This window comes from Brachycentrus maculatus, unplaced genomic scaffold (assembly GCF_059751285.1).
Source record: "Brachycentrus maculatus isolate JH-2025_06_01 unplaced genomic scaffold, ASM5975128v1 h1tg001071l, whole genome shotgun sequence".
NCBI classification, from domain to species: Eukaryota; Metazoa; Arthropoda; class Insecta; order Trichoptera; family Brachycentridae; genus Brachycentrus; species Brachycentrus maculatus.
The window spans coordinates 38,577-57,919 of NW_028281777.1; the positions used below are offsets into that span (position 1 = coordinate 38,577).

General features: G+C 30.8%; 1 protein-coding gene across 1 annotated transcript in view; it reads left to right on the plus strand.

The window, feature by feature from the left end:
- LOC148299572 (opioid-binding protein/cell adhesion molecule-like) overlaps positions 1-19,343 on the plus strand; it is a gene marked incomplete at both ends in the record, with an annotated part of 164,507 nt that overhangs the window by 28,778 nt on the left and 116,386 nt on the right. Inside the window, one exon of the mRNA XM_088275926.1 lies at positions 714-891. Coding sequence (XP_088132052.1) covers positions 714-891 — 178 coding nt within the window. The remainder of the gene's footprint in view (positions 1-713; positions 892-19,343) is intronic.

The window sequence follows — 19,343 nt, forward strand, 5'->3', positions numbered from 1 at the left end:
AGTGCTTCAGGTACCAGTTCAGGGTGATATTAAATCAATATTAGAGTGAAAAATCACTTATATTTCTTTTACCACCTAGAGGATCGAACCAGAACCTCCAGCGAGGTAGCCAAATGCGCTGACCACTACGCTATGGAGCCAATGAAAACGTTTTAGTTGTTGTTTTGTTATATTGCTACGTCTTTTTGATTTTGATTTGAAGAATTAGTTTTGTGATTTTCCATTTAATAATTAAAATGTAACTTTGTTTTGAAATCACTATAAATATGTTATTATAACTTAATTATAATGTTTACCGGTTTCGAAGCTAACCGGTAGACATTATAATTAAGTTTTAATAAAACATATATTCATTCATTTCATTCAAACCCTTATCCGCACCCCAATGGTGCATAGGGCACTGCATTATACAAACACAGTGTTATCTTGATCGGAACGGATTTATCTTGATTTTAACACACAAAGGAAAGGTGATCAGCCCTCCGTTTCAGGTACCAGTCCAGGGTAATATTGAATAAATATTAGAGTGAAAAAACACTTGTTTTTATTTGAACCCCCGTGGGAATCGAACCCGGGACCTCCAGAATGGTAGCCGAGCGTGCTGACCATCACACTACGGAGGCGGACAAAATGATTTTAAAATAAAGTTAAATTTTAATTATACATTTCTTTTCTTTCAATTTTTTCTAAAATTAGTTTTGTTCTTATTTCAGTGCCAAAAGTGGAGATAGTCGACGAGCGAGGAGTGTCGGTATCGGACAAATTTTACAAGGAGGGGTCCATCATAGAACTTCGCTGCGTGATCTCCAAAGTACCTCAGCTCACCGGGCAAGTACTCTGGTCTCATCAGGGCCGGCAGCTCAATTACGACACCAAAAGGGGAGGAATCAGGTATGTTATTTTCACCATTTTCATAGACATTCGTTCAAATCGCGTACTAGAACTTAAAATCATCACTACGACATTAAATCATAGTACAGCATATTTGGGACTTGATATAATATATTCTTTATTTATTGATTCGGATTTATTGATTAACTGTGTGGAACGACATGTTAATTTTTTTTATTTAAACACTTGTTTTATCCCACTTAATGAATTTTATTTCCATTCACACCTAAATATTTTTTGCTCGTGGGTTTCATTTTTTCAACTGGAGATGAAAACGTCTGTTTGATTCCGAAACAAGTAGTTAGTGTGTAATGAAATAAAACTTGACAACATTTTGAGTGTGTCCAAATACTTGTTAACAAAATCTTGATTATCTCTAATTACTTGAGTTATTTTTATATTATTTTTTGACATCTCCTCAAAGATGAAGAAGAATATGGGCATGGGAATATAATAAGAAGTCTGGGCAATTACGAGGCTGACGACCGTCATAGGCCATACGTCACTGTATACGGTGTTTGAAAATGATGCAGAATATACCAAAACACGTATCATAATAGATTTTAAGAAATAGTTTTAATTAATAAGTAAAACTTTAATTTAAAAGATATATAGATTTTACCACAAATGACTGTCGAATCAATTAATGAAATCGGTTTATATCGCCAAGTATAAACCAGTATATATTCAAACACCTATCATATATCGCTTTGCGAACATTCATCTGGGAGATGGCATTTCATTAGAAGGCAGAATAAAACATTTTAATATTAAAATAATGTTTACTTATATATATTTTTAATAAAAAAGTGGAAAAATAGGAAATAAAATAAATATTTGAGTCATGAAAATATTTCATTAGACGGCTGAATATGTTATTTAAGCTTAGCAAAGAACTGCCTAAACCGATAAAAGTGTTTTTAGAGAAGTTGGTTGGAAAAGGGTCTGTGAGGTTTCGGAGAAAAAAGTTTTATTCCTTTGCTGAGTATAAAATTGCTGAATTGAATGGGAAACCCAGAAAGGAATAAAATTAAAAACATAAAAAAACCGCAGAAGAAAGAAGCCGAAACGTCGCTTCAAAATCTTTTATTTTTTCTTTCACTAGAAATTTAATTAAAGATTTTTTTTCTTTTATTTCTAACTCATTGGTATATTTTATTCATTGTATGTAGAGGCATCAAATGATTGGTTTTGAAATATCAGTTAAATATCATATTGTCGGAAAAATCAGTGGGTGTGTTTGAGGAGGTGCATGAATGTGGAAGAGGCGAAGATTATTTGCAAAGATAGATTAGCGCTACAATTTCCTACGACTGCATATGTGACATATTTGGTTTTGTATTCAAATTTAATTGGGTGTCCACGGGATGTCCTCGAGTCGACCAAAAAACGCACGTGATTAAAATTTTGTGTAACACTCTCCTTATCATTCATCGTTTACTTTGTGTAATACCACTTTCAAAAACACTACTTCGTGACTAACGGTTTTGGAATAATCATTCTACCATCAGGTCATAAGTAGATCAAAATGAAATTGTTGCGGTCTGGCATTTATACAAAAATTAAAATTTTAAAGAGAGGGAAAAGAAAAATGAATCACGATGGGAAAATTTTAAATGAATTCGAAGAGTAGATATTTTAATTTGTTACGTATATATGAACAGCTGATGTTGCGTCTAGTTTTCGATTTATTTTTGGGTTTACGACCAAATTTGCTCGTTCTTATTTTTATGGTATGTTGATGAAACGAAACCACGGAGCTAAGGAGGGATTACTGTACGCAGTCAGCGAATTCGGGGCAAACCTTGCCAAGTTTAATGGTAGAAAAGTTGTAAGAAACTCGTTTAGTTCCAAACTATTTATCCAGCGTCGGGTTCCCGAATGAAAGGCAACAGATTTCTCCCCAAGATGACCATCCATTGGCAGAAATCTACTTTACCAGCAGTTTAAAGGATATAAGAAAAACTGTTTACGAAAATGCGTATTCAAACTGAAATTGGGTACGATGCTTCAAGTAAATCATTTGTTTCACAAATTCGGAATATGATATAGTAAAACAACATAATGTTTCTTGAACGTTTTTCGCAGATACTTTGTGGCATATTTTATAAACTTTATGAAATTAAAAAAAAAATGTTTTAACCACTTTTTTATAATAAGTACCGAACCTACTGGTTTCGACAAGAACCTTGTCATCATCAGGGTTTATTAAATTCTAAAAAATTAAAAACATTAAAATACTCATAACTAATTACATTCCCTTGCCAAAAACTTCCACACACAGACAAACAAAAAAAACATACACAAAAAAACATACTGATTTGATTTACTGTCTTTGTAAAAAATCATGCATCTCCTCATACTTTTTTCATAAGTTGTAATTTCTTGAATAACTCATTTGTAAGAATCCGTATTTTATATGGATTCAAGCCATACAAGAATAAGGCTTACGAAGAAACCAATCTTACAGAATTAGATGGTAAAAAAAATATTGAAAAAAATATATACAAGAAATGAATCGAGTATAATGTTCTCACCTAATTCAATGGGCAGCGCTTTCGTGGCACTGGGTACATCGTCCTATTGTGTTTTGGCCATAGGATTTCTTTGTTAGTTTACGTTAGCTAATGATCGAGGGGTTATGCTAACAAAGATAAGATGGTGATTCACACAAAAGTGATTACATTATCTCGTGACTGATTGGTGCTACGAATATTAGAGTGATAATCTAGCGCTAAGTAATTAGATGAAGAAAAAAAAACACATTTGCACACATATATATCAAAGATTCCACATATTGATGGATTGTTTTTTTGTTATTGTATAAAACTAATATCATTTAAACAGTAAACAAAACTCAGGAACACATCAAACAAATTCTTAATACTGAATAATTAACTAAACAAATGTTATATTATATCTCTCTCACATCCAACCTGCGTATTAATAATAATTAAGATAAAATTCTTGGAAATACAAATTCAAAAGTAAACATATTACATAGAAGCGGTGTATATGAAATTCCTTGTAGAGACTGCGATAGAAAATATATTCGAGAAATCTAAAAATTAGACGTGGATTTACTAGTTATTATTTTTCAGAATTCGCAAATTCAATCATGGAAACCATCCACTTATTTGACACACATAGACTTTAATTATTACACTTAGGTACAAATAAAGGTTATGTCATGTACAATTTAGAAAATTTAGAAATACTTACAAATTTTAATTCTGATAAAACTTTAATGAATGCCATGTATGCGTTTTCAAAATACGTCACCATTCATATCTATGTTTCCTTCTACGAAAACTCTCAATTCTTAACCCCCCCTCTATTTATAACCCAACCAATCTCTATATATATTACCATATGCTCGTTTGTTTTACTAATCACCTGTCGATGAAAACAAATATAGTTTTCGAAACTAGTCGTGTGTAATGAAATATAAAGCAAGAAGTGGTATTATACTAATGTGAAACTTTTAAAAACACCTAAGATCGTGAATGAGCAATGATGTTTTTTTTTCCTCTCAAAAACTGATTTTATCAAATACCATTGTCGAAGTTAATAAATAAAATGAAGAACTTTTGTTTTCGAAATTTAAATTTTATACCCAGCGTCTCGAAAGGTTGATGACCACTGCCCTAGTCAGTAGGTACTACAAATAATATTATTATGAAAAAGTGGTTTATCGTATATACGTTTATGTTACAGCCAAATTTCGAAATACAAGAAACTTATGTTAAAGTCAATATAAAAGGACGCTTTAAGCTCATGTAAACATAATAATACGCGACTTTATTGCAAAACTTCTCTTCAACAATACATTTAACTATTTAGTGTAAACATAATTTGAACAACAACGTCCGATTCGGGTAGGTTATTATAATGGCTTTTACATACCTTTTTTTTAAACAAAGAGTTATTAAATTAGAAATATTAATAGAAAAAAAAATAGCAAAAGAGTTGATTGAACCTAGGGAAAATTATTGACGAAGCTACAACGCTGTTATAACTGTTAATAAATGTATGGAGAAAATCAGAAACCAAAATGTCAACGAATGTCTCCTCCTTATATCCAAAATCTCGCTATAACCGAGTACGACTGTAAATATATATATATTTTTTTAAATACCACTTTTATTTCGATGCATTCTGTTACCTTATCAAACACCAATAATGATACGGAATGCATCGAAAAAGGTGTTGGCAATATATATGAATTAAAAATAGTATTTGTCAAGTTAAGTTTAAATTGAAAATGTGTGCATGTTTTTCCTTCTATAATAAAACAGCCTAATTGTATAAAGTTCTAATTTAAACACGGATGCAAGCTTTATGTCTAGATCTGAGCATATTGCACGCCACAAGTCTGAGCATTCTAGAGCTTATGACCTGGCATTTGAATTTCTTAAGTCATCACTTTATATAGTTCAATATCTTAATTTTAATAACTTAACAAGTTTGACCTGAAATTCAGGCATCTATAATATATGTTTCACTATTTTCAAAACCTTTTCATAAGATTTGACATTTGGTTTGATAATAGGGAATAAATAAACTAAAAATATATATAATTATTAACTAAGTATAACTTTTTCACGTCATATTACTGGCGGCACTTACAACCGTCAAAAGCTGGTTTAAGTGATCACTTTACACACATGTGACATTCACCAACTCACTACACTTTTAACAACCACATTACTCCTATTCTTGGAAGATCTATCTTTGAATATAATCCAATTTCGAAGCATTGTACTTGAATCACTAGAATTTTCGCTAGAGACATCTATCGGTGAGATATAGAAGCTTTTTTACTAAGCAGAAAATCTTGTATGTGAGGCCCGATTCCTGGATTATAAACACATGAGTATATGAAAAACGCCAGAAAATATGCTTTTCATTTTATTATTTTAGCTTATAATTTTACCAGATAATTTATTTACAACATTTTGAGTATGTCCAAATACTTACTTACTATTTACAAATCTAGATTATCTCCAATTGTTTGAGTTATTTTTCACAGTATTAAAATAATCCAGATTTGCGAACAAGTATTTGGACATTAACAAAAGGTCGTATTTTGAATTGTCGTCATATCTAGAAATGATGAATTTCTTCGAGGCCTCATCGGTACGGGTTAAAATTATCGTACAGGGATCAAATTTCGTATCTGAATAGGCATTGGTAGTAGTAAAAAATACAGAGGTTATATGTTCAAAATCTTAAAAAAATGCCCATATAAGGGACAGCCTATTATATACCACATCGACGGCCACAACGTAAAGTAGTGTACCTGCAAATCTGTTACCTTACAGAGGAGAGCTTAGAAGATTTTTCCAACGTATTTTTGTTTTTTAATTAACAGTTTTATCTGAACTTCTAAACTAACTAACTAACCACCACGCCGCTTCCCCGCAGGGGTAGGCAGAGAGAATCGAACGCCACACCACTCTGTCTTTGCAAACATTCTTTGCCTCTTCTACATTCATGCATCTCCTCATACATACCCGACGATTATTACGACTCCTGACCCAGCCGCTTTCAAGTACATATCTGATTGTGCCAAGTTTTCCTCGGTCGTCCTCTGCTTCTTTTTCCAACTACATTCGCCTCGTAAATTTGTTTAACCGTTCTTTCTTCACTCATACGCTCCACATGTCCAAACCATCTCAACACACCTTTCTTAATTTTATCGATAATGCTTATCTCAGCCTTACATTCTTTCCTTATTTCATCATTCGAACATCTATCAAACATCGTTTTGCCACACATATATTCAAAAACATGATAAAATAATGTATTACAACGTATAAAAACTTTTTTATTTGTCAAAATTAAGTAGTTAGCGTTTTACGAGTTCAGTTCATTTTGAAAAATCGATGTACATAGGGACTTATATGCCTGAAAACTAGGCGTTATTTATTTTATATATATTTTTTTTATAATGTTCAGTTGATAACATATACCAAATATCTCAAGATGGACAAAAATGTAGTGAGAGCACTTTACGTAGGGCACATCGATATATTATAAATATATTTCCATATCCACGTTTCTCCACATTTTTCAACAGAGTTAAGCTGCGAATCAAATATTAAATATTTTAACGGTTCACTTGTAGCTCCTCGTAGCCTGTGTATCCCATTAATCACGTCATTTGTAAGTTATTGTAAATTCTCTATAAACAAGTAATTTAAATTAATCGTCCAGCATCTAGTGCAAACTCACGGAACAATGTCAGAACTGATTTATGCGTGCAGAGTCGTTGGAAAACGCGGGGACAGTCGAGAAAACAATTTGCTTTGAAGCCTAATCCTACGAAAATTAATTGTTTCTGTTCTTGTATAATTAATATTTGTGTTTATTATTAATGGATTTGAGATACGGGTTTGTTTATTTACATTTGTAATTATCTTTTTTTTTTATTATCATAAATTGTTTACATTTATTTTAAATCACAATTTTAAACATATTTAAAAATACATATTTTGCAGAGACCCACCAAGCAATCTTGTGTGTCTTGTAGGTAGAGTTCTTTTTTAATACATTATATTATTGTTTTTAACAATTTTAACCTAATACATCCACAAAAGAGAGAGAAAAATTAAGAATATAAACATTTTACAATTTTCGTAAAATTAACTCTTGATCATTTACCCATTTCTTTATTTTGCCTTTGTTCCATATTTTATTTTGACCTCTAACATCCGTCGGCGACAAATTAAAAATGTTCGGAACGATATATTGCAGTGTTCGACTCCCATATTTATTGTTAATTCTTGGGACTATCAAACCTTCGTTAAGTGTAAATCATGTATATTATTTTTTGATATCTCATCAAAGATGAAGAAGAATATGGAAGTCTGGGCATTTACGGGGCTGACGACCGTCATAGGCTGGTTTAAGTGATCACTTTACACACGTGTAACATTCACCAATTCTACCCATTATTGCCAACCAAACTACTCAAATTCTTGGAAGTTCTATATATATAAACCAATTTAGAAACCTTGTTCTTGAATCACTAGAACTTCACTAGAGACATCTTTTGGTGAGATGTTAAGAAGCTTTTTAAGCTCTTATATTTGTATGTGAGGTCCGAATCCTGGATTATAATCACACACATGAGAAACGCCAGAAAATATTATTTTCATTTTTATTATTTTAGCTTATAATTTGGCAAGATAATTTATTTACAACATTTTGAGTGTGTTCAAATACTAGTATTTGGACACACTCAAAATGTTGTAAATCATATATCATGGTTGCGTACTAAAATGTTTCGATATTTTTGTCTAGTTTTCTTTTCAACGATTATTTTCCGCTATTTATATTTATTCCATCTTATTCCTTGTTTACTTTTGTCTTTTCCATTTCGTTCTCTCGTTTCGGGACCCTCATTTAACGAGCTGAAAACCACAAGGGTTTATTTTTATTGTATACTAAACTTCCTCCGCCTCCGTATTGTAATGGTCAGCACGCTCGGCTACCGTTCTGGAGGTCCTGGGTTCGATTCCCAAGGGGGGTAAAATAAATATAAGTGATTTTTTCACTGTAATATTTATTCAATATTACCATGGACTGGTACCTGAAGCGGAGGGCTGATCACCTTTCCTTCATGTGTAAACGATCAAGATAACACTGCGTTTATATGACACAGTGCCCTATGCACCATTGGGGTAAGGATAAGGGTTTTATTATTATAATTATTTTATACAAAATTTACCCAATCACGCGTTGCTGTGGCTCAGTAAAATTTAAAAAAATCATAACAAAATACAAAATACACATTTTAAAATGCTTATGAACGATAATAATCGACGCATATGTATGAGGAGATGCGTGAATGTGGAAGGGATGAAGATTGTTTACAGACACAGATTATTGTTACGTTCTATTCTCTTTGTCTACTCCTACAGGGAAGCGGCGTGATGGTTTGTTAGTAAGTCATGTGCAACAGGTGGCACTGCCATATTTAAATCAAAACAAAAACAAACAAAAATGTTTTACACCCTGTCAAATGAAAAATTGTGTGCTACAAACTATATGAAAATGTGCGCATATATGAATGGAACGCGTAAGTCAAAATTTCCAAGAAATCTGTTAATTACTTTACGAGATTTAAGATTTCGAACAAACGAATACCTTAATTTATGATTTTAAACTTAAATGGTATATTTTTGTATTTTAAAAGCGTTGTTAACTTTGTGGTATGGTAATATGTTATACACTTTCCTTATCATTAATCGCTCACTTTGTGTAATACCACTTTAAGAAATGCTACTTTGTGACTACCGGGTCCGGGATAATCATTCCATCATCAGTTCAAATGTACATTCAAATGAAATTGTTACGATTTTTCATTAATTGATTCGACAATCACTTTGTGGTAAAATCTATCGATTTTTAATTTAAATTTAATAAATAAATATTACTTTTAATAAGTAGTATTTACTAAGTAAAACTGAAATTAAAAATAAAATTGCAACGGTCTGACATTTATAAAAAATTCTTTATCCGTTTCAAATTTTTATTTTTGTATAAATGTCAGACCGAAACAGATTTATTTTAATCTACATTTGACCTGATGATGGAATGAGTATTCCACGGGGCCGTGTTTTTTAAAGTTTAATTACACAAACTGATGAAAAAGAGAGTGTTATATATACCTCATTCTTTTCAACAACGTCAATCTTCAGTTGTGCATGTTTTCGGAATGCCCAGAAAATGTACTATATACCAGCAAAAACGGCATATTTTCAGCTTTATATTTACCCGCTACAGGGCAGTTGTTTTAGTATTTTGAAGAAAAAGTATTGTTTACCTTTTTTATTTTTAAAATATACTAAATAATTTTCAAATGCAACCTTCAGGTTTTACCTAAAAAGATCTGTTGCATAGTAAAAAGTGTAATAAGTGCTTTGATATTTATTTTTAATACATTCCATTATATTCTTAAACTTTAAAAACCTGAAAATCTCCTGAAAAGTCATTTTTTTGACACATGACGTTGTTGAAAGGAGTGAGCGATATGAATATAAAATTGTAAAAATTTAAAAGCAATCGATGAATAACCAAAATTCTAGATATTGAGCAATTTAATTTACATTTTTATTTATAAAGATGATGAGATCGTTCAAATCCTTGAGGTCAAAAATTTACCAAAAATGAAATCGAAATATTAATACAAGGCAAAATGAACGAAGGGTTATGGAAGGTTTGTTTACTGTAACTGTTATTGGAACCCTTGCTTGGAAATTCTCCACGGTCAGTTACCAATTTTCCTAGGTTTACGTTACAGCTTTCATTTCCCCAAGAGCAGGTATAACCATGAATTAAATTCCAAACACTTGCCGAGCTTTTGAAAAGCCCTTCAAAAGTTATTGGAAAAATACTGTCGTTGTGCTTAAAATAAATCGTGTGAAACATTAACCGATAAAGCAAGATTAGTAAAAATACTTGCTTTATGTAAGACCACTTATGAGGTTTATTTCATTTCACACGACTAAGTTTCGAAGTGTTTGTGTCACCTGTATCACATGACGATGAAAACATCTGTAGTTTTTTAACATGACCCCACATACAAATAAAAGAGTTTCTGCTTGATAAAAAATCATCCCACCATAGATGTATTTTGTGAAGTTCTAGTGCAGTCAACACTGTGTTCCAAGTTTGATCAATATATCTATAAGTTTCAAGAATTTGAATGTTTATATATATATATATATATATATAAATATATATATACATATATATATATATATATATATATATATATATATATATATATATATATATATATATATATATATATATATATATATATATATATATATATATATATATATATATATATATATATAATAATATGTAAAGTGGGTGTATAATAATGAAATAAACAATTTGTTGCTTTGTAATTAAAGTTTATTCTTAATTTATCTTTATAATAATTTTCTATCTATCTATCTGATTCTGACAGTTCAGAATATTATATTTTTTCTATCGGAAGTCTTTTGTTTTATTCTGTGCGACGCATGCGACATCTGGTGGTAGAACTGTTTTATGTAGGTACTATTTGTAAGTACTTAATAAAATGTATAGGTAGGTACCTAGGTATTTTATTACATATATATATATATATATATATATATATATATATATATATATATATATATATATATATATATATATATATATATATATATATATATATATATATATATATATATATATATATATATATATATAATTTGTATTTTCAGGTCGATATCGGTATTTCGGATCACGAATATTTTTGTCTGGGTATAATTTAATGCAAACGGACTTATTTAGCTTCTTGGAGCTTACGACTTACTTTTGATGTTAAATTTATAAGTGCTCTTTAATCTTTCATTACTTAACGGAGAAATTAATTATTAATTTTCCTTAAAACTAAATCGTTCGCGAAATGGCGAATGGGTATAATCCGTTTTCTAACTTTGCAGGATTCTTTAGTGACCTTAATCCTGAATTTAAAAAAATTAAATAATTTTTGGAATTTAAGGTAAAATTGGTTAAGTGGATGTTAATGATGTACTGTCTTCATAGATTCATTTCAGATTTTTATTTTTCGTACTTTAAATTTTGTAATTAAATACCTTGCAAATAATCTTGCAGCAACAGGTATGCCAAAAAAAGTTCAATGAATACGTTTATTTTTTAATTTTTGAAATTTTACTTAGTAAGTTCTGCTTTTTATTAAAATCAATTGATATTAGATTCAAGTTTTGTACTGACATTCCTCGGTGTAACTGCATTTTATAAAATAAAATAACAACTTTGTAATTTTTACCACATGAATTTTATTTGACCTGCAAATGGGTTTTGTCGTAACCAATACCATCAGACTGGTCGGACGATGTCGGTTACGACGAAACTCGGTTGCTGGTTACATAAAATTTATGTGAAAAAATTACAAAGTTGTTATTTTATTATATAATTGATATCAATTGTCTACAGTTGACAATCTATTGACATGCTATTAACATATTAAAAATGGAATAATTTTTTCACAAATTGACTGCCGAATGGGTCAATGAAAATAAGCTTCATAAAATGATTTTTTTTTTATAAAAATACTCACAAAAAAGGTAATTGCGAATTTAAGCAAGTGTGGATAAAAGCTGAAACTTTTTCAACTAAAGGAAATTCAAAAGTTTTTTGTCTGGTCACAAAACATGCTTTCTCTTATCAAATAAAAAATGAAATAAAAAAATATGCATCGATTTAAATACCACATTTTTTTATTGTCACCAGTGTTTCGATATAACGATGATCATTTAAACCAGCCCATGACGGTCGTTAGCCCCGCAAATGCCCAGACGTCCATATACTTCTTCATCTATTTTAAGATGTCTAAAATAACGTAAAAAATAACTCTTAATTGAAAATAATCCAGATTAGTGAACAAGTATTTGGACATACTAAAAATGTAGCAATTATAAGTTATGTATAAACCACTTCAGCATAGTGGCCAAATCCTATAACAGATTTCAACGTGTAGTTACCGCTTTGATCGTGGTGCTGAAGGTTTTCAGTCACATTACATGAAGTGCATTTAACAAACGCAACAATGCCACGTCGGGTTTTTAATTTTCATGACATAATTTATTTTCCGTAATGTTTCAACCCTTATCTGACGTCACGTGATTAAGACGCGCTTTGAGTTCTTAAGGCTTTGGTGTTTAATTTAACACGAATACTGTGATTTATTGTTACTTAGCGTATAGCGAATGTAAAAATGGGATTTCATTTCCTTAAAGCAGGAAATGTTTTTTTAACGCCTCTTTGCAATCTGACCACAAAAAGTATGTATTCATTAGGCGTTTAATTTTTAGAATTCTATCATTTATATTTTAAATATACATAAAAGTCATATGCTGATTTTTTATGGTCTACTTAGTTGTTTATGTTATTTTTTTAAAATCGTGACAATTGTTTCGCCTTGTTAAGGCATTATCAAACTACTGCAGCAGTAGAATTTAATAGTCTAGTTTCTGTTTATAAACGTGTACAATAAATTTGCATGTATGTGCTTAGGTTCTGCTGGTATTTTATATGATATTCCGTATGTTAATCTGTGAAACATTAGTCCATGTGAATTAATAAAAATATTATAATGGTATTTACGTGTTATTTATCAAGGCGTGATCCGTTCAGCAGAATTTAATGGTCTAGTTTCTAGTTATATACGTGTACAATAATTATACATGTGTGTGCTTAGGGTTTTGGATGCTAAACCGTAAGTATATAAATGAAATATTTTTCCATGTATAAATACAAAAATGTTAAAAGGGTATTTACGTGTTATTTATCAAGACTTGATTCATTCAGCCGAATTTAATGGTCAAGTTTCTGGTTATATACGTGTACAATAATTATGCATGTACATATGTGCTTAGGTTTTTGCATGCTATTCCGTAAGTAAATAAATGAAATATTTGTCCATGTGAATATACAAAAATGTTAATGTTAAAATATACAAAAATGTTTACGGGTTATATTTCAAGGCTTGGTCCATTCAGCAGTATTAAATGATCTAGTTTCTTTATTTATTGTAACTGCTGACAGTTGGTAGAATTCCATATTGAATTGTTGGGTAATCCAATATATATAATCTAATATATCCAAAGTAAAACACGGTTTTTGTTGGATTGAATTCTACATTTATTTGTGTATATTTTAATACGTGGAGCGTTTGGTCTTCTAAGGACATTATCAAACACTGACTCAGATGAAAATATACATAAATAAATGTAGAATTCAATCCACCAAAAACCGTGTTTTATTTTGGATATATTAACCAACAAGATCTAGTTTCTGTTTATATACGTGTACAATAATTATGCATGTGTGTGCTTAGGTTTTTGCATGCTATTCCGTAAGCAAATAAAGAAATATTTGTTCATGTGAATAAAAAAAATATTAAAAGAGTATTTACGTGTTATATATCAAGGTGTGATCCATTGAGCAGTATTTAATGATCTAGTTTCTGTTTATATACGTGTATAATAATTATACATATATGTGCTAAAGTTCTAAAATTTTCTAAAGTTCTAAATAAAACATCATATTGGTATTAGGTGTGCGATTCCGTATGTTAATTCATGAGATATTTGTCCATATGTTTTAACAAAAATGAATGGTATTTTTGTGTTTTTTACTAAGGCATGGTCCATTGAGCAGAATTTAATGTTCAAGTTTATTATTATATACGAGTACAATAATTATGCATTTATATTTTAAGATTTTATTGGTATTTAGTACATTATGTACGTATTATTTACTAAGGCGTGATCCATCCAGCGGTATTTAATGATCTAGTTTATGTATATATAAGTGTACGATAATTATGCACGTGTGTGCTAAAGTTCTATTGGTATTTGGTATGCTATTTCGTATGTTAATCCACGAGATATTTGTCCATGTGTGTTCCTACCCCGCTATAGGCCCTAATGGAATAACAGTATCTGCCTGTAACCTTAAGTAAACTGCAGCATTCATCAACTGAGCCTGCTTTAAATTGGTTCTGTATTCCCAATCCTCTCCCGTATTCACCCCTCAGCCAACCGACAAAGGGGTGAATTCCAACCCTGATTATCCTGAGCCTTAGATAAGTTATTGATCTGGCATTAAGTTTGTGGAATAACACGATCATTTAAATATACAAATAAACAACATTAATTATAGGATTATTTTTTTAAGTTTTATATACATACATATTTTTGCTGTGCTTATTAATGAAAATGAAACATCTTATCGACATGCCCTACGTAAAGTGATCTAACTTTATTTTTGTCAATTTTGACATATTTGGTGTATGCTATCAACTGACCATTATCTACAAATTTAAGTAGACAAAAAAATTTAAAATAAATTACGCCTTGTTTTCAGGCGTTTAAGACGCTATCTACATCGAATTTTCGAAATGAACTGAACTCCTAAAACGCTTACTAATTAATTTTGACAGAGCATAACGTTTTAAGACGAGATAATACATTATTTTATCGTGTTTTTTAATGTATAATACTATTTTAGAATTTCAGATAAATCCGAAAATAAAAAATAAAAAAATACGTGAAAAAAATATTCTAACCTCTTTCCTGTAAAGTAACAGATTTGCAGATACAGTACTCTACGTAGGGGCCGTCGATATTGTGTTTTCACCTCTTGATAAGAATTTTTTATATGTATACATATATACATATATTCAAGAGATACTTAATTCGTGCTTTTATTTACATAACTTAATGGTTCTCCTTTTGTATTTACCTGCTTATTTTTATTTTTATTAAATATTGTTTATTACAAATATCCAGACTCCCGTATTCTTCATCGTTTATTTTAGAAATTGATATGTTTTTGAAATAACTCCTATGTAGACGAAACCCAAAGTTGTTAATACAGATTTGAATTTACTCCAAATATTGGAAATTATTGTTTTTGTCAACACTTAAAATTTACATTGAAAAAATCTAAATTAGAATTAAAATAAAACCACTATTTTACAGGCTTGTCTGCAGGTAAGATAAGTAAGGAAAGATGAAGTAAACGTGAAAAATACATTGCAAACACCCAAATAATAAAAACTGAATATTTATTTAATTAATCAAACCCGCAATGCCAGTATCTAAGTCAAGCGTCTACCCAACTAGATTAAGATTTAAAATAAAGATCATTCCAACTTGTGTTTATTCTCATTTGAGTATTATGTGCGATATGATTAATAGATAAAATGTTCTGAACTTAATTAATATAGTAATATTTCGAGTAAATATTTTTGCTTATTTTGTCCGAGTCAACTTAGTACATTACAAAGTGATTTACATTCTCATTTGAGTACATCATAGGCCATTTCACAAGCGAGCAAGAGTCATCAAAATATAGTTCTAACTCTGACTCTATAAAATAACATACGACTCCCAACTTTGGCAATAACTTCGATTCCACAGCCCTGCTAATTATTCTCCAACGAACCAACGTAAAATATGACAAAAGTAGGAATATATATTTTTGCCTTAATTTACATTGAATTCCGAAAGGATAATATCCCTTCTATTTTTGTAATATCGTTTTAGAACCTTGTTACGCTGGCTTTATTGTATAAATCTGTAAAGATAATATTTTAAATTAACGTGTTTGTTGTGTATTTGGTGTTTTTATTTTTTTAAATACATCCAAGTTGGTCAATTCTAAATATATCTGCAAGAAATACACATGCGTTAGTTAATTCCAAGCCTATCTGCAAAATAATATAGATGAGTTGGTTAATTACGAGGAAAAGCCTATCTGCAAAATATTTTCATGAGTCGGTTAATTCTAAGCCTATCTGTAAAATAATACAGATGAGTTGGTTAATTACTAGCCTATCTGCAAAATAATACAAATGAGTTGGTTAATTCTAAGCCCATCTGAAAAAAATATATACATGAGTTGGTTAATTCCAAGCCTATCTCCAAAAAATACCCATGAACTAGTTTATTCCAAGACTAACTGCAAAAAAACACATTTCTATTTTTTTTTACTTATTTAGTTTCAATTTCTATACATTTATACATATGTAAAACTAATAATTCTAGTTTCGCTGTGCCTCTCCAAAAAAGAGAATGAGCTCTTGTGCTTGGAGAAGGACTTACACTCAAGGTTTATTGTTTCATTTGAATTAATGGTATAATAGTCTTTTTCAAAGGAAAAAAATATGTAGAATATTTAGAAAATATATGTGGCGAATGTGAGAGGGAAAACTGAACGAGGACGACCGAAAAAGACTTGGCACGATCAACAGACAGATCAATCAGAACCTAAAATTTGGCGGTGTCAAAAGTCTGCGTAATCGGAGGGCACGTATGACCAGATATATGGATGTGAAGAAGGCGAGGAGTGTCAGGACAGAAGAGTGTGGCGTTACATCCTCTCTGCCTACCTCTGCAGAGAAACGGCGTGATGGTAGTTGTAGTAGTAGTCTTTTTCTTTTCTTTTATATATTTTTTTTAAGATTGACATGTAATGGGCATATTTTTTTTTTCTTTTCTCCCATGAGTTGTTTATTCCAGTAAAATATCTTTGGTCAAGAGGAAATCTCCAGTGACAGGCATTTGCGCTCGGATTCTAGAAGTATCAACAAACAAAAAACATTGTTTTGCAAACCACTTCATTGCGCTTTTCATTTATTTAGCCTTTTCTGGCACTGTTGTATTTTCTATGGGGAATAAAATACACGATTTACATAATTATCCACCCTCATTTTTGCCTCAGCCTCAACAAAAGGCTCTGTAAAAAGTAACGTAGTTTTAAAATGCATACAAAATTTAAAAACAAGGTAACTAATAGGTTTTGACAGATATCCTTGTTTTTTTTTCATTTGTTTATTTGAGATTCACATATGCATAATATTCATAAATATTCTTGGCCAGAATTCACAGCCTGAAGCCAATTTTTACAAATATATAAAAATAATTAAACGTCATGAAATGAAGAAAGAATGGTTAAAGTAACTAGCTAACTAACCATTACGCAGACAGAGGTAATTGAACGCCACGTCAACCTGTTTTTGTAAACAATCTTTGCCTCTTCCACATTCATGCTTCTTTTCAAATATTCAAAGTTCTTCAAAACCTTCTCAGCGCCCCAATGGTGATTCGATTCAGCAAACCAAAAAAGTAAATGCTCAAACCATTTCAACACACCTTTCATTATCTTATCGATTAAACTTATCTCAGCCATTTGATTGTTTATTATTTTCTTAAATCACCTTTTGAACATGTATTTTTTTACTATCGGCGGGAATCGAACCCGTGTCGCCAGTTTTGCAGTCGAGCGTCAACTCAACAAAGCCACGGCGCCTGTCAAAAATATATCATATTAATAGATTTATATTATCCACTGACACTTCGTGATGGAATTGCATTTTTAATTTATTATTAGATTAAAACCAATATTTTTAGCTTTTCCACTTTTTTATTTGACCAGCGACCGGGTTTCGTCGTTACCGACATCACCAGTCTGATGATGTCGGTAACGACGAAACCCGGTCGCTGGTCAAATAAAAAAGTGGAAAAGCTAAAAATATTGGTTTTAATCTAATAATAAATTATATCATATTAAGTATATAAAATAGTATATAAATTTGTTTTTGAAATTTAATTTGAATAGTTGTTTATGTATGTTTGAGATTATTAATATATTTTTCAACACAAAAAAACTGTTTTGATGTATTGTGACGAAGTTCTGATATATTAAATGAAAATTTTCCTTCTGGGTAAAGGTTTGTTTTTATTAAAATGTCAGTTGTTCATCATATGATTACATACTATTAAATTGCTAATAATGTTTCTTCCATGAAATACCGCCCTAATTTATTCACGACAAACTCGTATCTATTTTTTTATTCGATTTCTTGGAATATGTACCTACAACAAAAGTTTATGCTATCATACATCGTTTTCCACATTCGTATTACCATTCGTCTGAGAGATTGCATTTCGACAGCATTCAGTCTACTTTCATCCTTCATACATACTTGACATCTTTACATATAATAAAGGTAAATAATAAAATTACGAAAAAAATGTAGTTAGCAATTGTAGTTAGCTGTGCTGACCCTTCTTTTTATTAACCTCCAACGCAAACAAACTGGTAGTGACCGATAGCACACCCAATCAGCCGATATCCGTATGTTTAAGTAGTCGTCATTGCATAGTTAACAAGTTCTAGTTCTTTGAGAAAAAACGTATTTTTAGATCCACTTCACCAGAAATCTCCAGAACCGTTAAACATATTTGATTGTGAATGAATTAAAGCATTTAATGTATAGTATTCTTAAAGCTCTCTAAGTATTTGAACAAAATGCTGAACCCTCTTCTAGTGGAACGGAAAGTCTGCTGACGACAGTCAACAGTCCGCCTTCTCCTGAGGAGTGCAACGTGGTTTCCTCCCAGCAATGAGCAAATGCTGAGAAGTTCCTGATTGCCCCACACTATATTATCCCTCCTGTTCCTAACAAAGATTCAAATAAAAAAATATTTGTTTAGTAAGATGATGTCCGCCTCCGTAGTGTAATAGTCAGCGCGCTCGGCTACCATTCTGGAGGCCCCGGGTTTGATTCCCAAGGGGGGTAAAATAGATATAAGTGATTTTTTTCATTGTCATATTTAATTTATATTACCCTGGACTGGTACCTGAAGCGGAGGGCTGATCACCTTTCCTTCATGTGTAAGCGATCAAGATAACACTGCGTTTATATGACGCAGTGCCCTATGCACCATAGGGTGTGGATAAGGGTTTTATTATTTTTCATTATTATTAGTAAGATGAAACAATAATCTATTTAATGATCTATAAACCTTGGTAAATAATAAATGCAATTCCAAATAAACGCAAAAGAGAGCAAGAGAGAGGATGGTGAT